We start from the raw sequence: 19,152 nt of genomic DNA, 5'->3' as shown, positions 1-19,152 counted from the left end.
AGGGAAAAGGAAATTGAGGCAGGGTTTTAGGTAGTTTTTCTGGGGTAGCACTGTGGGTTGGAGGGGAGGTGGAGTGCATTCTTAGGCCAGCTGGCTCTAGGGGCTCTTCGCCACTACACCGCACTGCCTCTAGCAAAGGAACGCGGGGAAGCTCACCAGACCTTAGGCCTCCCCAGGGTGCCACAGTGGTTCTTTTGAGCCCAGAGCCAGCTCTTAGGTCCATAGGCCTTCCTGAAGCTTCTGGACCACTTGCCCATAGCTGGGCCTCAGGCTGGCTCTCAGTAGAAGGGGGAGAATGGAGATGGCCAGATGTCCACTTCTCCTAAAGGTTTTATAAGGCGGTGCTGGGAATGTGCTTCACAAAAGGGGAAGCACCCGGACAACAGTCACTGTTTGCTCTTTTGAGCACCATCCCGAGAAGGAGGAATGTTCTTCCCATTTCATAGGTGGGGAAAGTAAGGCTCAGAAAAGCAAATGTTTTTTTCCAAGGTGATAGGGAGAGTCCGTGGCTAGTGTCTGCACTGAGACCAGACACCCCTAGTGGGCCAGCGAGGGCGGGGTCCCCAGGTGCAGCGGATGCGGAGGAGAGAGACCCTGGCGGAGCGCGCCCTGGTGGCGACCCGGAGAGGCGGGGCGCGGGGAATGGTGCAATCCTGGGCCTGAGGGCATCAGACGGCGGCTGATTAGCTCAGGTTTACATCACCCAGGCCAGGAGCCGGGCGCGCACGAGACTCGCGGCGGAAGTGGGGGCGGGTCCGCACACGTCCGCTGCTAGGACCGGGCCGGGTTGGAGCTGGACCGGGATCCCGAGCTCGGCAGCAGCGGAGCGGGCCGGCCCACCTGCTGGTGCCCTGGAGGCTCTGAGCACCGGCGGCGCCAGGACCCACGCGGGACGGCAGGACAAGGTACTCCGCGGGGTGCGGACTGTGGACTCGCCCGGAGCCTGGGGGGTTGGAGCGGGCGGCCGGGGAAGGGGCGCCGGGAGGCTCTGGGCGTCTGCGTGTTACACGCGCGCGCGCGCACACACACACACACCTTTTAACAGACCCTGCCTTCGGGGGACACCCTGGGCCTAGTGCTCCCCCCGGGCTTCAGGTGACGCGGCCCCGCAGGGCGTGGGCTCGCCGGAGTTGGGCTGGGAAAGCCAGGGACAGAGGTGTCCGGCTGTCACCCCAGAGGAGGGTGTGCGAGGGTCTGTTTTGCGTGAGTGTGGGACAGGGGAGTCGTGTGGTGAGGTGAGGGGCTTGTGGGAGGCACTGGAAGACTCTTTGTGGGGGTGTCGGAGGATCTGCGGGGGATCTGCGGGGGTCCTCGTGAACCCGTAGGGGAGAGTTATGGGTGAGGGTGGGTCCCGGGGACCTGTGTCTCCGGGGATGGTGAGAACTGTTTGGAGGCCTGGGCACTTGGTGGCAGGGGTTGGTGGTGCAGGGGACACGGCCGGGACAGGGCTGGGGTGCCCTGGGAGCGGGCCGCGAACCGAGCGAGTGGTGCGGGAGCCGAGCGAGTGGGAGCGAAGGCGCAGCGTTGGATCCCCGGCCGGGCAGCGCCGTTGGTTCTCCCCGCTGCGTGGCTCCGGGTTTGCAGGTGGAAGGTGCGCGTGTGTTTGCGGTGTGTGCTGTGCCTGCAGACCAGGGAGGGCGGGGGACGACAGCCCCCTCTTTCCCTCTGCCTCACCCCCTCCTGTCCCAGGGCTGCCCTTCAATTTCCGCTGAAACTTCTGACTGGGACACCGCCGCCTTTCGCTTTCGCTCCCACTGAAGGGGCCTGGCTGCGGGGGGCGGGGCGGGGTGGGGCCGGCTTTGCTTGTGTAGACCATGGGTGTGATAGCTGGGAGGGCTGTGTGTGTGTGTGTGTGTGTGTGCGCTAACCCTTACCCGTGGAGGGCAAGGGTGTGTCACTTAATGTCTGTCTGCCCTGGATGTGTTGTCGCTGGCTGGCTTAGACACAGTGTCTCAGGGTTGTGTGTACACCTGTCAACCCTGGGTGTGTGTTTGTATGTGTGTGTGTGTGTGCGCGCGCGCGCGCGCGCCTGATGTAACCCGCCCTCATTTCCCTGGGTCCCGAGTATGGCAGGGAACAGCAAGAGGTAGATATTAGGGGCTGCTTTCATTCCACAGCACAGATTCTATTCTGCAGTGTGGTCTGCAAAATGTCTTGCCCAAGATTTATAGACTCAGTTACCCCATCTGTCCCCATCTGGGTGGAGCTTATCCCAGGCCCCAACAGGCTCTGAGGGATGACTGGGGCCAAGGCAGCCTGGAGTACTGATGTGGCACAGGCCAGAGGGACTCCAGGCAGTTTCCTGCTGCACAGGGCACAAAGCATGTGCATGGCCAGGTAGCATCCTGCCGGACCCAGAACAGCCTTGAGATGTAAGGAGTGTCATCCCAGCCTCGAACCTGGGGAGCTTTCTAAGACTCCCAAGGATGGTACTTAAGCATCTTGCTGTGAAGAACAACAGGATGAGTGCTAATAGTGACCATTTCCTGACACCTACCCTGCAACAGGTCCATAAGCTCTAAATGCTTCATTTGTTTTTTCATTTCATCATCACTAAAAACCTGTAAACTTTGCATCCTGTTCCCACTTTACAGGAACTGAGGCTCAGAAAGCTTGAGGAACTTGACCAGGGGTACCCCCCAGCTAGAAAGGGTCTGAGACAGGATTAGAACCCAGGAATATCTGACTAAGCCACTCCTTACTGCATTCTTACCAAGCCAAAGTCATGACCTTTCATTCATGTGGGGAGGCCTTCCCTTCCAAGGCAGCTCTTCCATTTGGGAGCCGCCTACTTGGAGAGATGGGCCTCTGTCTGGTAACTGACTCATGTTTCCCTGTTCATCCTGCCTTGAACTGTTGGGAAGGTCTTTAACCAGGCTGAGGTCCCTCTCGCACCAGTGCTCAGACCTGGGCATGCACATCCTTCGAATGGAGTTTAAGTGGGTGGGCAGATGGGTTCTAGAGAGAACCTTCCTGCCCTGACATGCCCTACTGCCCTCTCCTTCAGCCACCCCACACACAGTCACACAGCTGCGTGGATGGTGGCTTTCTTTTCACTTAACAGTTCACTCTGGAGATCCTTTCAATTAGGCTATAAACAGCACCCTCAACCTTTTAAATGGCTGCAAATTTTTCCGTTGTGTGGATGAAGTATAATTTATGTAACCAGCCCTGTAATTATAGACAGCAAATTATTTCTGTCACAAGGGCTGCAGTATATCTTTGTATTTTCATGCTTACACAGACACACCTCTACAGGATAAATTCTAGCAATGGGATTAATTGCTGAATCAAAACTCACACACTTTTCATTTTTTTGTTTGTTTGTTTTTTTGAGACATTCTCACTTTGTCACCCAGGCTAGAGTGCCTGACCTGAAGCCTTTACCTTCTGGGGTCAAGTGATTCCCCTCCTTCAACTTCCTGCATGGCTGGGACTACAGGTGTGTGCCATTATGACTAGATAATTTTTTTTTTTTCTTAGGGACAGAGTCTCACTATGTTGCCTAGGCTGGTCTTAAACTCCTGGGCTCAAGCGATCTTCCTGCCTCAGCCTCCCAAAGTGCTGGGATTACAGGCATGAAGCACTGCACCTAGCCTGTTTTTCATTTTGATATTGTCAAAATGCACTCCTCGAAGGTTGCACCTTTTATTTCCCCACTAGCACTGTCTTCATTGTTGGTGGCTACACTGCCACTGTTCCACAGAATAAACCCACTTTTCATGATACTGCCAGGACATAACAGGTCTGAAATTAAACTTAACATTTTTCTTCCATAGTCCCCAAAATAAGGGCTTCTCCCCCAGCTCAGGACATGTAGCCATCATCTCTTCTCATTGCAGGAGCCAAAAGCTGGACCTCACCTCAATTCCACCCTCTCCGTCAACCCCCATAACCAATCAGTCCAGTCCATCCAGTCTGCCACTGAGTCCTCTTGATCCTCCTCCTATGAGCCCTTAACTTCATGTCTCCATCTAGTAACCCCCCTAGTCCAGGTCACCTTTTCCTGCCTGGACTCCTGCTTGTGCAGAACTCCCAGCTAGTCTCACTGCCTGTCTAGTACTTTCAAATCCACCCTAAAGGCATGATGTTCCCCTGCTGAAAATCCTTCAGTGGCTCCCCACTGCCTTTGGATAATTCCAAATCCTATTGTGTGTTAATTAGGATTAGGCTCAGCTGTAATATAGAAACAGCCACTTAATAGCTAAAATGAAATAGACATTTCTTTCTTTTCTTTTTTTTTTTCTTTTTTTGAGACAGTCTTGCTCTGTCACCAGGCTGGAGTGCTGTGGCGAGATCTCAGCTCACTACAACTTCTGCCTCCCGGGCTCAAGTGATTCTCCTACCTCAGCCTCCTGAGTAGCTGGGATTATAGGCATGTGCCACCATGCCCAGCTAATTTTTGTATTTTTAGTAGAGATGGGGTTTCACCATATTGGCCAAGATGGTCTCTATCTCCTGACCTTGTGATCCGCCTGCCTCGGCCTCCCAAAGTGCTGGGATTACAGGTGTGAGCCACTGCGCCCCACCTATTTTTTTTCTTTTTTAACTTTTCACTTTTTTTTTTTTTTTGCAGTCACGCTCATTCTCCAACATGTTGTTGGGGAACATGCAGCACGTTCTTTTGCCTCTTCCATCACCCCAGAACAGGGGTTACTGGACTGTGGCATCAACTTCACCTGGGAACTGGATGGAAATGCAGATTCAGACCTTCTGAATGAGCTACTTTGGGAGTAGGGCCAAAGTCGAAACAGGCCTCCAGGTGATCTCAATGCTTGCTCAAGTTGGAGAACCACTGAACCGCAATATGACTCTCTATGTCACCTGGCTAACTCTGCCTCACTTTCCGGTCTCAGTGTAGATATCACCTCTTCTAGGAAGTCCTCTTTTGATCCACCAGCCCAGGAGAGAGGCCTCTCTGGGTTCCTAGAGGCCCACGCTTCTCTGTATAATAGGGCTGATCACACTGTACGTGATTTTTTTTTTTTGAGACAGAGTCTCACTCTGTCACCCAGGCTGGAGTGCAGTGGCACAAACATGGTTCACTGCAGCCTCAACCTCCCAGGCTCAAGCAATCTTACCACCTCAGCCTCCCAAGTAGCTGGGACTATAGGCATCCACCACCACACCCAGCTAATTAAAAAAATTTTTTTTGATAGAGACAGGGTCTCACTATGTTGCCCAAGCTGGTGTTAAATTTTTGGGTTCAAGCAGTCTTCCCACCATGGCCTTCCAAAGTGCTAGGATTACAGGTGTGGGCCACTGCACCTAGTCTTGAATTTTTGGGTTCAAGCAGTCTTCCCACCATGGCCTTCCAAAGTGCTAGGATTACAGGTATGGGCCACTGCACCTAGTCTGGGATATGATTTTATGATTACTCATCTGCCCTCCAAATTGACTGGAAGATCCTGATGGCAAGAATGCTGTCTAACCCACTTCTCTTCCCTAGCACCCAGTGTTAAGTGAGTGAACAAGATCATATCTCTCATCTGTGAATGTACTAGAGCCATGGATTACGAGATTAGTTGATCTTCTTTACTTGAATTTTTACGAACAAGCTGGGTTTTCAAGCAGGTATTTATTTTCTTAAATGTAAATTTCTGATTCGGAAATACTTTTATTTTTGAGACAGATTCTTACTCTATCACCCAGGCTGGAGTGTAGTGGCACAATTTCGGCTCACTGCAACCTCTGCCTCCTGGGTTCAAGCGATTCTCCTGCCTCAGCCTTCCGAGTAGCTTGGATTACAGGTGCGCGTCAGCACACCTGGCTAATTTTTTTTCCCCCGTGACGGAGTCTTGCTCTGTCGGCCAGGCTGGAGTGCACCAGGCAGTGGTGCGATCTCAGCTCACTGCAACCTCCACCTCCCAGGTTCAAGTGATTCTCCTGTCTCAGCCTCCCAAGTAGCTGGGATTACAGGCCCACACCACCACGCCTGGCTAATTTTTGCATTTTTAGTAGAGATGGGGTTTCACCATGTTTGCAGGTTGGTCTCGAACTCCTGACCACTGCCTCAGCCTCCCAAAGTGCTGCCGTGGGCTGTACTTTGGCGTTGCCTTGGTCACGTGCTGCTACCTGGGATTACAGGCATAAACCACTGCACCCGGCCTAATTTTTGTATTTTTTAGTAGAGACAGGGTTTCACCATGTTGGCCAGGCTGGTCTTGAACTCCCAGCCTCAAGATCCGCCCACCTCGGCCTCCCAAAGTGTTGGGATTACAGGTGTGAGCCACTGCGCCTAGCCAGGAAATACATTTACGTGGCTCAAATTCAAAACTATAAAAGTCGGCCAAACATGGTGACTCACATCTGTAATCCTAACACTTTGGGAGACTGAGGCAGGAGGATTGCTTGAGCTCAGGTGAGACCAACCTGGGCAGCATAGGGAGACCCTGTCTCTACAAAGAATAAAAAAATTAGCCAGGCATTATAGTGCATACCTGTATTCCCAGCTACTTGGGAGGCTGAGATGGGAGGATCACCTGAATGGTGAGGTCAAGGCTGCAAGTGAACTGTGATAGTAAGAGTCTCCTCCTAATCTTGTGCATCCTTCCAGAGACAGAGATTATATATATTCAAAAATATATATACATATATACATAATATAATGTATTTATATATATTCTTTTTTTAACATAAATGCATAGCCAGGTGTGGTGGTTCACTCCTAGAGTCCCGGCTACTTAGGAAGCTGAGGTGGGAGGTTCACTTGAGGCCATGAGTTTGAGACCAGCCTGGGCAACAACATCTCTTGGGGGGGAAAAAAAAAACCACCATGAAAGTATTCTATAATGCATAATTCTGTGTTTGTCTTTCTTAATACATCTTGGAGATCAGTGCACATCAATATATAGAGAGCTTCCTTGTCCTTTTTCAGGGCTGTGTAGGTATTCTGCTACATGGCTGTACCATGAAGTTTTAACTAGCTTTCTACTGCCTGACATTTGGGATATTTCCTGCTTTTGCTATTGGACACAAGGCTCTGATGAACAGCCTTTACTATATTTAATTTTTTGGTAAGAAGTTTAACTGGAGGATAAATTCCCAGAGGTGGGTCACCCAGTTAAGGGTATGTGACTTTGTCATTTTAACACACGCTGCCAGATCACCCCCTACAAATGTTGGGCCGTGTATGTAGGAGGATACAGCAGGGGAAAGGAGGATCACCAAGCAGTCTCACTTTACTGCTTTTCTCCCCTTTTTGCTAGATGCGAGCCACCCCTCTGGCTACTCCTGCAGGTTCCCTGTCCAGGAAGAAGCAGTTGGAGTTGGATGACAACTTAGACACTGAGCATCCCGTCCAGAAACGAGCTCGACGTGGGCCCCAGCCCAGGCTGCCCCCCTGCCTGTTGCCCCTGAGCCCACCTCCTGCTCCAGATCGTGCAACTGTTGTGGCCACTATCTCCCGTCTTGGGCCCTATGTCCTCCTGGAGCCCGAGGAGGGCGGGCGGGCCTACCGGGCCCTGCACTGCCCTACAGGCACTGAGTATACCTGCAAGGTACGTGCCCATGGGCCACTGTCCCCCAGCATCACAGGAGGCCTGGAAAGGAGGCCTCCAAAGGATTGCCAGGGTACAGAGGGGTCCTTATGTTCATTCATTCTTGTGTTTAGTGGGGAAGCATCCAGTGAGCCCCTGCTGGACTGATACTAGATAGAAGTGGGAGGTGGGAGTTGCAGGCAGGGGGAACAGCTGTTCAAAGGCCTAGAAAAGTGAGGGGATAGTACTTTAGAGAATGAAAAGGACTTATCTGTGGCCAGAGTGGAGAGGGTGTGCAGAAAGGGGCAGGAGATGAGGGTTGGCAGCGCTGGTCATGAAGGTGTTAACAAGGGGCCTCCACTGGGCTGTGCAGAGTTACTGAAGATGTTTGCTCAAGAGAAGGGTAGGGCATGGTAGACATCAAAACTCCTGGGACCCCGGAGGTGATTGAGCCTAACCTGTGGCCATTTTACAGATAGGAAGACTGAGATGAAGACAGGGGAAGGGCCATACGTGAAGTCACATAGCACTGGGCCTGGCTCCTGGGGTAACGTAAGGGGTAGAAAAGTCTGAAGATTCCTGGCCGAAACCAGGAAATGGACAGGATCAAGGTCCCTGAGGGTCAGCCCATGCAGGACACTGGCAAGTGACAGTCCAAGAGGACAGAGATGAGAATAAAAAGTGTAACAATAGGTATTCACTGTGCACCAGGTACTATGTTGATTGTTTAGTGTGCACAATCTCTTAATCTTCACACAATGAATGAGGTGGTTACTGTCATTGTGCCCATTTTACAGATAGAGAGGACACTGAGACTCAGAAAGCCATGGTTACTTGCCACATGACAGAGCCAGGTGGTATCAGAGCTGGGATTGGGCCCAGGAGGCTGAGCCCAGAGAGTCCTGTGCCTGTGCTAGGATAAGCATTTCAGACACAATCAGGGCAGGCTGCCCTGGCAGGCAAGCATAAGGAAGATAAGGGGGACCTGGACACCCAAGGGAGAGTAGCGGGGGCCTGGGTCCCTTGGGAATACACAGAGAGGTGGAAGGACTTAAGCCTCCTCCTCCTGGGAGCAGCAGCAGAGCTTTGCTCTGTTGATGGAGATGCAGTGAGCAGCGGGGTAGATCCAGACAGGGTCCAGCTCCTAGCTTCACGTGGGCTCTTGTGCACAGATCTCCAGTGCTCTTACCAGGTGCCCTAAGGAGCCCAGAACTCTGGGTCCCCCTCCTGCAGCATCACAGGTTCTTTTCCATTCTCCCTGGGGAGGTGAGTCCATGATGAGAGGAATAACCCAAGCAGGCCCAGGACAGAAGCGTCCTGCGTTCACAGGGCCCCGATTCTCCAGAAACATTTGGGAAAATCCACTGGAACATACTCACCCCCATGCCAGTGTGCACCACGGGTGCTGAACAGTCATTTCCACACTTCCTCAGCTTTTCTGGTCAGTGTGTAGAAAGATCAAAATCCTGTCTTTGTAAATCATCACCTTATTCATTAATTCAACACAATTTCATTGAGCACCTGTATTTGCCATGTACCATGCTGTGGTTAAAAAACAAAGTTCTGTTTTCATCAAGCTGACATTCTAGTGGGAGATACAGACAATAAACAAGTGAGTAAGTTAAATATGTGTCAGGTGACTGGGCGCAGTGGTTCACGCCTGTAATCCCAGCACTTTGGGAGGCTGAGCCAGGTAGATCACGAGGTCCAGAGTTCAAGACCAGCCTGGCCAATATGGTGAAACCCCCATCACTACTAAAAATACAAAAATTAGCCAGGCATGGTGGCAAGTGCCTGTAATCACAGCTACTTGTAAGGCTGAGGCAGGAGAATCACTTGAACTCGGGAGGTGGAGGTCGCAGTGAGCCTAGATTGCGCCACTGTACTCCAGTCTGGGCGACAGAGCATGACTCCGTCTCAAAAGATAAATAAATAAATAAAATGTGTCAGGTAATCACAAGCACTATGGAGAAAAATAAAGCTGGGAACCGAGAGATCAGAGGACAAGGAGGGCAGGAGGGCAGGTGATTTTAGCAAGGGAGGTCCAGGAAGACCTCTCTGAGGGGTGACATTTGAGCAGTGACTTGAACAAATGGAAGGAGTCAGCCTTGCGGGTCTAGTGGAAGAGCATCCAGGCAGTAAGTGCGAGTGCACGGGAGCGGGAATGGGCTCGCCGCAACTAAAAATAATCATCATCTCTGTTTTGGGGTTATTTCCCCCATGTCACCCCAACTTGTTTTTGTTGGTGTGTTTTTGAGATGGAGTCTCACTCTGTTGCCCAGGCTGGAGTGCAATGGCATGATCCTGGCTCACTCACTGCAACCTCCACCTCCCAGGTTCAAGTGATTCTCCTGCCTCAGCCTTCCAAATAGCTGCGATTACAGGCGTGAGCCACCGCGCCCAGCCCCAACTGGTTTTTAAAGTCAGGTACTTTAACTTTTTTTAATCATAGATTAAATATGTATGTTTCTTATTTATTTTTCTTTGTGGCATAGTCAACATAACATGCAAAGGATTTAAAGTCAGACAAACCAAAGTGAGTATACTTGTTCTGCCACCAATTAGCTACCTGGCTTCTAGTAAGTCACCTTCCTTTTCTGAACCCAGTCTTATCATTGGTAAAATGGGACATACCTTTCAGGGCTAGGGTGAAGTTTTGCTGTAATGCCCACAGACGCCTAGCACATTTCCCATCAAGCTCGCCACCCTCATCACATGTCCTTTTTCCCTCCCCATCCCTTTCTGGCTACACTGATCTTTGGTTGGGTTTCTAGAGCAGGCCAAGCTGTGTCCAGCCTCAGGGCCTTTGCACTGTCTGTGCCCCTACTCAGAAAGCTTATTCCATGAGCATCTCTGAATCATTCAGATCACTTTCCTACAGTCCCTCCTGAACCATACTTTCTTTCTTTTTTTTTTTTTTTTTTTGAGATGGAGTCTCGCTGTGTCACCCAGGCTGGAGTGCAATGGCGCAATCTTGGCTCACTGCAAGCTCCATCTCCCGGGTTCACACCATTCTCCTGCCTCAGCCTCCCAAGTAGCTGGGACTACAGGCACCCACCACCACGCCTGGCTAATTTTTTGTATTTTTAGTAGAGACGGGGTTTCACCATGTTAGCCAGGATGGTCTCGATCTCCTGACCTCGTGATCCGCCCGCCTCGGCCTCCCAAAGTGCTGGGATTACAGGCGTGAGCCACTGTGCCCCGCCTCTGAGCTGTATTTTCTAAAATGGGTGCCCCCTTCCAAAATAATCTATTCCAGGCCAGGCACAATGGCTCACGCCAGCTCAGGCCGAGGCAGGCAGATCATCTGAAGTCAGGAGTTTGAGACTATCTGGCTAACATGGTAAAACCCTGTCTCTATTAAAAATACAAAAAATTAGCCAGGCATGGTAGTGGGTGCCTGTAATCCCAGCTACTCGGGAGGCTGAGGCAGGAGAATCTCTTGAACCCGGGAGGTGGAGGTTGCAGTGAGCTGAGATCACACCACTGCACTCCAGCCTGGGCAACAAGAGCGAAACTCCATCTCAAAAAACAAAAAAACAAACAAAAAAAGCCACCTCTATTCCAGCATCTTTCTTGGTTCCTTTGCAATGCTTATCAGCATTTGTCAATATTTAGTTTCTGGGCATGTTTGCATGGCCTCCCAGTGGGCACCGGAGAGCAGAGCCCATGGCTGTCAGTCCAGCTGGACACGTGGCTGGCCCACACAGGCCCAGGGCCAGCATACTGAATGAGTGAAAGAGTGGGTGGACAGTCAAGCCTAGAGGACAGGCGCTGTGACGGTGATGAGCATCAGGTGCCTTCTGCATCATCTGCCCTTCTGGATTCCTCCTGCTTTGAGGGTTATTTTTCTGTTTGGGTGACCTGTTACTCTTCATTTATCTGATGTTTGAGGCCATATAGCATAGCAGTTAAGAGCACAGACAAAAGGCCGGGTAAGGTGGCTCACACCTGTAATCCCAGCCTTTTGGAAGGCTGAGGCGGGAGGATCACCTGAGGTCAGGAGTATCACCTGAGGTCAGGAGTTTGAGACCAGCTTAGCCAACATGGTGAAACCCCATCTCTACTAAAAATACAAAAATTAGCTGGGTGCGGTGGCACATGCCTATAATCCCAGCTACACGGGAGGCTGAAGCAGGAGAATCACTTGACTCCTGGAGGCGGAGTTTGCAGTGAGCTGAGATTGCGCCACTGCGCTCCAGCCTGGGTGACAGAGCCAGACTCTGTCTCAAAAAACAAAAAAGCACAGACAATGGAGTGCATAGGTTCAAATCCCAGCTGTGCTGCTTGCTGGCTGTGTGGCCTCTCAGCTTCCTTAACTGTGAAATGGAGTGAGTCATCCTACTTACAGGGTGGGGTCAGGGCTGAATGACTCGGGAAGTGAAGCGCTTAGTGCAATGCCTAGCACACGGTAGCACAGCTAGGTCAGCTGTGACTGTTTGCAATGCCAGCCTCAGCTCCCGGGAGTCCCCAGCTGTGCTCACACCAGTCTCTGCCCACAGGTGTACCCCATCCACGAGGCCCTGGCCGTGCTGGAGCCCTACGCACGGCTGCCCCCGCACAAGCATGTGGCTCAGCCCACTGAGGTCCTGGCTGGTACCCAGCTCCTCTATGCCTTTTTCACTCGGACCCACGGGGACATGCACAGCCTGGTGCGAAGCTGCCGCCGCATCCCTGAGCCTGAGGCTGCTGCGCTCTTCCGCCAGATGGCCACCGCCCTGGCACACTGTCACCGGCACGGTCTGGTCCTGCGTGATCTCAAGCTGTGTCGCTTTGTCTTCACTGACCGTGAGAGGTGAGTGTGGTTGCAGAGCCCCAGCCACAGACACACCCAGGGGGTGGGCCATGATGGAGAGAAACCGAGGCCCAGGAAGGCAAAGTAACTTAGGCAAGAAGTGGAGAGGTTGGAATAACTAGCAGCCCCTGTCTAGTTCCCTGAGAAGAGTTGACTCAGGCCAGGTGCAGTGGCTCATGTCTTTAATCCCAGCACTTTGGGAGGCCGAGGTGGGTGGATCACTTGACGTCAGGAGCTCACGACCAGCCTGGCAAACATGGTGAAAGTCCGTCTCTACTAAAAATACAAAACTTAGCCGAGTGTGGTGGTGCACACCTGTAATCCTAGCTACTCGGAGGGCTGAGGCAGGAGAATTGCTTGAACCTGGGAGACAGATGTTGCAGTGAGCCAAGATCATGCCACTGCACTCCATCCTGGGCAACAGAGTGAGATGCCATCTCAAAAAAAACAACAACAACAACAACAACAACAAAAGAGTTGACTCAGTCCTCTTGGGAGCCCCTTTGGATGGCTGGGATGGAGCACTGAGATGTGAAAGTCATAGCAGCTGACAGTGATGAAAGCATCGCCATGTTATCTAGTGAGGTCTTCCATCCTTACAAACATGAGGCAGGTGCTATTATTATTCCCATATGATTAAGGAAACTGAGGCCCAGAGAACTCAAGTGACTTGCCCAAGATTCCACAGCAAAATAAATAGTAGAGCTGGGATTTGAACCCAGATCTGACTCCAGAGCCTGGGTCTTAATTCAATCTGAGCTTGAGAGGCAGGGGGCCTGGCTGGGCTTACCAGCTGACTTTGGGTGACCTAGTGTCTCCAAGCCTCAGTTTCTCCATTGGTAGGGAAAAGGGCTGGATTGTTAGGGTGTTTTCAGGATTCCAAGACCACAGCCAAAACGGTCTGAGGTTCCCCACACGGGCACTTTTTCTGTGAAACTGAGAATTAGCACTTTTTGGTTAAAAGATAATCTTCCTTCTCTAGGTTGGGATGCTAATAATTTTTTTTTTTTTTTTTTAATTGAGACAGAATCTCACTCTGTCGCCCAGGCTGGAATGCAATGGTGCGATCTTGGCTCACTGCAACCTCTGCTGCCCAGGTTCAAGTGATACTCCTGCCTCAGCCTCCCGAATAGCTGGGACTACAGGCATGTGCCACCATGCCCAGCTAATTTTTTTCTCTGTTTAGTAGAAACAGGGTTTTGCCATGTTGGCCAAGCTGGTTTCGAACTCTTGACCTTGGGTGATCCGCCTGCCTCAGCCTCCCAAAGTGCTGGGATTACAGGTGTGAGCTACTGTACCTGACCTAGATGCTAAGAAAAAATTTTAAAAGATAATTCTGGGGAGAAGGGCAGAGAGACTCGCCTCCTGTTCTCTCTCCAGACTCCTGGGGGCAGTCAAGATATGTCAGGGAGAGCACTAAGCTGCCAGTTACGCAGGAGTTTTCTGTGGAGAAAGGAGTGTGACCCCATTGCATTTTTAAAAACTTTTCATCTTGAAATAATTTTAGACTTTTAGAAAACCTACAAAAATAGTTCAAAGAGTTTCTATATATCCTTTAACCAGTGTCCTCCAATGTTAACACCTGACATAGCTATGGTACAATTACCCAAACTAAGAAATCAACCTTGGTAGAGTACTATTAACTAAGCACAGATTTATTCCAACTTCCTGAGTTTCCCACTCACACCCGTTGCTGTGCAGGATCCAGTGAGGATCCTGATTTAGTCGTCAGTCGTTTCCTTGGTCTCTTCCAATCTGAGACAGTTCCTCAGTCTTTGCCTATCTTTGACGACCCATGACCTTGACACTTTTTTTTTGAAACAGGGTCTCACTCTGTCACCCAGGCTGGAGTGCAGTGGTGTGATCACAGCTCACTGCAGCCTCGATCTCCTGGGCTCAAGTGATCCTCCCACCTCAGCCTCCTGAGTAGCTAGTTCTACAGGTGTGTGCCACCCCGCCTGGCTAATTGAGATGGGGTCTTGCTATGTTGCCTGGGCTGGTCTCGGACTCCTGAGCTCAAGCAATCTGCCTGCCTCGGCCTCCCAAAATGCTGGGATTATAGGCGTGAGCCAACGCTCCCGGCCATAACTTTGAGATTTTTGAAGAGTACTGATCAGTTACTTTGTATGTCCCTCAATTTGGATTTGATTGATGTTTTCTCATAGTTAGACTGCAGTTACATATTTTTGGCAAGAACAACACAAAATCGATAGGCCCCTCTCCACATTGTATCAGGAGATGCTTGAGTTGATAGTCATCACTGTGTTGTAACCTTGATCACTTGGTTAGAGTAGGACCTGCCAGGTTTCTCTACTGTAAAGTTCCTAATTTACCCTTTGTAATTGACAGATACCTTGTGGGGAGGTAAGCTAAGCATATAAATATCCTGTTTTTCCTCAACTTTCACCCACTAATTTTAGCAGCCATCTATAATGCCTATAGCAGTTATTATTGTGTGTTTGCCTAAGTCTGATTTTCTTTTTCTTTTATTTTCTTTTTTCTGAGACAGAGTTTCGCTCTGTTGCCCAGGTTGGAGTGCAGTGGCATGATCTCGGCTCACTGCAACCTCCACCTCCTGGGTTCAAGTGATTCTCGTGTCTCAGCCTCTTGAGTGGCCGGGATTACAGGCACACACCACCACGCTTGGCTAATTTTTGTATTTTTAGTAGAAATGGGGTTTTGCCATGTTGGCCAGGCTTGTCTCCAACTCCTCAAGTGATCCACCTGCCTCGGCCTCCCAAAGTGCTGGGATTATAGCCATGGGCCACTGCGCCCGGCCCCTAAGGCTGATTTGCTGTTAATGTTTCCTTCTACATTTTATATTAAAATAAGCATGCCTTTTTTAAAGAAGTAAAATATATATATATATATATATATATTTTTTTTTTTTTTTTTTTTTTTTTTTTGAGACGGAGTCTCGCTCTGTCGCCCAAGCTGGAGTGCAGTGGCCGGATCTCAGCTCACTGCAAGCTCCGCCTCCCGGGTTCACGCCATTCTCCTGCCTCAGCCTCCCAAGTAGCTGGGACTACAGGCGCCCGCCACCTCGCCCGACTAGTTTTTTGTACTTTTTAGTAGAGACGGGGTTTCACCGTGTTAGCCAGGATGGTCTCGATCTCCTGACCTCGTGATCCGCCCGCCTCGGCCTCCCAAAGTGCTGGGATTACAGGCTTGAGCCACCGCGCCCGGCCTATAATTATTTTTAAGCTAGTACATAACTTCAAACACATTTTAAGCTTAGGTGAGATACAACTACCCCAGACCTACTGGAGGAGAGAGCGTGCTTCCTGCTCTTTTCAAGAAGTCACTTGATGGCTCACACCTGTAATTCCAGTGCTTCGCGAGGCCAAAGTAGGAGGATTGCTTGAACCCAGGAGTTCGAGGCCAGCCTAGGCAACATAGCAAGACCCCATCTGTACAACAAAATTTAGAAAAATTAGCCAGGTGTGGTGATGCACACCTGTGATCCCAGTTACTTGGGAGGCTGAGGCAGGAGGATCGCTTGAGCCCAGAAGTTCCAGGCTGCAGTGAGCTAGGATTGCACCACTGCACTACAGCCTGGGTGACAGAGTGAGACTCTGTCTCTAAAGAAAAAAAAGAAGGGGCCAGGCGTGGTGGCTCATGCCTGTAATCCCAACACTTTGGGAGGCCAAGGCGGGCAGATCACAAGGTCAGGAGATGGAGACCATCCTGGCTAACACGGTGAAACCCCGTCTCTACTAAAAATACAAAAAAAAAAAAAAAATTAGCTGGGCGTGGTGGCAGGCGCCTGTGGTCCCAGCTTCTTGGGAGGCTGAGGCGGGAGAATGGCATGAACTTGGGAGGCGGAGCTTGCAGTGAGCCGAGATTGCACCACTGCACTCCAGCCTGGGGGACAGAGCGAGACTCCATCTCAAAAAAAAAAAGAAAAATCACATGAGAGTCATTGGTAGAAGAGGGACCGTGAGTTAGATAGACCTGTGTTTAAATCCTGGGTTCTGCTTCTTACCTGCTTTTTGGCCCTTAGCAAATGACTTCACCTGCTTGAGTCTTTGTTTCTTCATCTGTAAAATGGGCTAATAATGCTGACACTCCTTGTCCCCCAATACTGTGATTCATAGGATTGGTCAATATTTGTGAAATGCCACTGGATACCCAGGAAATAGTGGAAGTAGGGCCATAAAGAAGAAACTAATAGCAGTGGTAATAGAATGATTACTATTAAAGTCATTTTAGAGTGCTCCGTGGGAGTTGTTTAAAGTAAAAATTGCAAATGGCAGGACAAACTTTTTTTTTTTGCTCTTTGAGATAGGGTCTCACTCTGTCGCCAAGGCCAGAGTGCAGTGGCATGATCTCAGCTCACTGCAACCTCCGCCTCTTGGGCTCAAGCGATATTCTCCTGCCTTAGCCTCCCAAGTAGCTGGGACTACAGGTGCGAATCATTATGCCTGCTAATTTTTATATTTTTTGTAAAGATAAGTTTTCACCGTGTTGCCCAGGCTGGTCTTGAACTTCTGAACTCAAGCTCTCCCCCTGCCTCGACCTCCCAAAGTGCTAGGATTATAGGCATGAGCCACCGCGCCCAGCCTTACACACACTTTCTTTTTGCCCTGCTTACCTGTTTGTGTTTTTTATAGAAACTGGTTGCCAATATTTTTTAAATGGGGACTTTTTCATTAAAATACAATTCCTGGCTTCTCTTCGGGAAAAGAATGGGAACGTGGGGCCATCTTGGGAACTACGAGAGCAGGTCACAGCACTGGCTCTGGGTATCTGCCAGCCGGGGTTCCCATCCCAGGCCAATGCTCTAGAGCTGTAAAATGGTGTCCTCCTTGCAGGTTGTAGCCTGGATAGAATGAGATAAGCCAGGTAATGAGCTGGGCCAAGGGCCAGGAACACAGCAGAAACTCGATAAACCCTAGACTGCGTTGTTAGTGGTACCCTTTTTAGGCAGGGCTTGTGCTGAGATGTCTGGCACACTTCCTGTTTCTCTCATTTTATTACCTGCCTGGACCCTAAGTTTGTATCTGGTTTAAGAGAGGCTTAACCCTCTCAGCCCCATCAGCCCCCTCCCCAAGGGACTGTTGAAAAATGTGTTTCTTTCAGAATTTTTCGTTTAAATTTAATTGCTCTGTGGCCTTAAATGACTTAACCTCTCTGAGCCTGGGCTTGGTTATCTGTAAAACAGGATCAGACATCACAGGACTGTCAAAGGCCAGCAGGTACTTGGAAAGTGGGTACCACTAGGGTGACAGTATGGGGTGGTGGCATGGGGGTTCTGGGTAGGACCTGGCCCTTCTGTGTCTCCCCATGTCCCAGGAAGAAGCTGGTGCTAGAGAACCTGGAGGATGCCTGTGTGCTGACTGGGCCGGATGATTCCCTGTGGGACAAGCATGTGTGCCCAGCCTACGTGGGACCTGAGATACTCAGCTCACGGGCATCATACTCGGGCAAGGCAGCAGATGTCTGGAGCCTGGGCGTGGCGCTCTTCACCATGCTGGCAGGCCACTACCCCTTCCAGGACTCGGAACCCGTCCTGCTCTTTGGCAAGATCCGCCGCGGGGCCTATGCCTTGCCTGCAGGCCTCTCAGCCCCTGCCCGCTGTCTGGTTCGCTGCCTCCTTCGTCGGGAGCCAGCTGAGCGGCTCACAGCCACAGGCATCCTCCTGCACCCCTGGCTGCAAGAGGACCCCATCCCCTCAGCCCCAACCAGATCCCATCTCTGGGAGGCTGACCAGGTGGTCCCTGATGGACCAGGACCAGATGAAGCCAGGGAAGAGGAGGGAGACAGAGAAATGGTTCTGTATGGCTAGGGCCACCCTACTACATGCTCAGCTGCCAACAGTGGATTGAGTTTGGGGTGGCTCCAAGCCTTCTCCTGCCTCTGAACTGAGCCAAACCTTCAGTGCCTTCCAGAAGGGAGAAAGGCAGAAGTCTGTGTGGAGAGTGCTGTGTACATATCTGCTTTGTTTCACACATATGCAATTCCTGCTTGGGTGCTTATCAAGTGCCAAGACCTGTTCTAGGTGCTGAGAATACAGCAGTGAGCAAAGGGGTCGATACTCCCTACTCACAGAGATGACAAACTGGCATTCTTGAGCTGACAGCACTTTCCCATGACCATAGGTCATTGTCTACACTGGGTACACTTTGTACCAGTGTTGGCCTCCACTGATGCTGGTGCTCAGGCACCTCTGTCCAAGGACAATCCCTTTCACAAACAAACCAGCTGCCTTTGTATCTTGTACCTTTTCAGAGAAGGGGAGGTATCCCTGTGCCAAAGGCTCCAGGCCTCTCCCCTGCAACTCAGGACCCAAGCCCAGCTCACCCTGGGACCCGTGTTCCCAGCATCTCTGTCCTCTTGATTAAGAGATTCTCCTTCCAGGCCTAAGCCTGGGATTTGGGCCAGAGATAAGAATCCAAACTATGAGGCTAGTTCTTGTCTAACTCAAGAACGTTCTGGAATGAGGGTTCAGGCCTGTCAACCATGGGGCTTCTAACCTGACCACCAAGGTTGAGGGACAGGATTAGGCAGGGTCTGTCCTGTGGCCACCTGGAAAGTCCCAGGTGGGACTGTTCTGGGGACACTTGGGGTCCACAATCCCAGGTTCATACTCTAGGTTTTGGATACTGTGAGTATGTATTTTTGCCTGTGCCTAATAAAGGAGAATTATAAAATAATTTTATTTTTCTAGGCGATTTCTTCCATCCTTTCCAACCATCTCTTACCAATTTTCCCTGCCTTCAAAACTGACCCCGATGGTGAAAGGCTATAGAGTTGTGTCTCAACCTGGGCTGAGTGGTTTGTGAGAACAGATTACCTGGAGCCCAGCGGGTCTTCCTGCACTCCCTCTGTTTCTTCTGGCAGCAGCAGTGTCTCTATTACGGTACTTTCTGAGTCAAA

The 19,152-nt window shown here is 50.7% G+C and overlaps 1 protein-coding gene across 4 annotated transcripts; it reads left to right on the top strand.

Annotated features, from left to right (window-relative positions):
• The first annotated feature begins 628 nt into the window (after nucleotides 1-628).
• TRIB3 (tribbles pseudokinase 3) lies at nucleotides 629-18,929 on the top strand. 4 transcript variants are annotated; one of them, XM_010361283.2, is made up of 5 exons: nucleotides 629-905; nucleotides 5,450-5,574; nucleotides 7,209-7,499; nucleotides 11,981-12,273; nucleotides 17,569-18,929. In XM_010361283.2, the coding sequence occupies exons 3-5, from the start codon at nucleotides 7,209-7,211 to the stop codon at nucleotides 18,059-18,061; spliced, it is 1,077 nt and encodes a 358-aa protein (XP_010359585.1). In that variant the 5' UTR covers nucleotides 629-905; nucleotides 5,450-5,574; the 3' UTR covers nucleotides 18,062-18,929. The 4 variants fall into 4 exon arrangements, with proteins under 4 accessions (XP_010359585.1, XP_010359584.1, XP_030771441.1 ...); XM_010361282.2 differs by lacking the exon at nucleotides 5,450-5,574; XM_030915581.1 differs by lacking the exons at nucleotides 629-905; nucleotides 5,450-5,574 and adding an exon at nucleotides 2,412-2,507.
• The last annotated feature ends 223 nt before the right edge of the window (nucleotides 18,930-19,152 follow it).

This window comes from Rhinopithecus roxellana, chromosome 13, assembly GCF_007565055.1.
Source record: "Rhinopithecus roxellana isolate Shanxi Qingling chromosome 13, ASM756505v1, whole genome shotgun sequence".
Classification (NCBI taxonomy): Eukaryota; Metazoa; Chordata; class Mammalia; order Primates; family Cercopithecidae; genus Rhinopithecus; species Rhinopithecus roxellana.
The sequence above is the reverse complement of the archived record's forward strand: the minus strand, read 5'-3'. Positions and strand labels throughout refer to the sequence as shown.

Excerpts from the sequence above, each read along its gene's own strand:
- TRIB3 (XM_030915581.1), top strand. The coding sequence starts at position 2,427 with ATGGTACTTAAGCATCTTGCTGTGAAGAACAACAGGATGAGTGCTAAT. Across the intron at positions 2,508-7,208 it reads TGACACCTACCCTGCAACAG|ATGCGAGCCACCCCTCTGGC; the intron begins GTCCATAAGCTC and ends CCTTTTTGCTAG. Across the intron at positions 12,274-17,568 it reads GTCTTCACTGACCGTGAGAG|GAAGAAGCTGGTGCTAGAGA; the intron begins GTGAGTGTGGTT and ends CCCATGTCCCAG.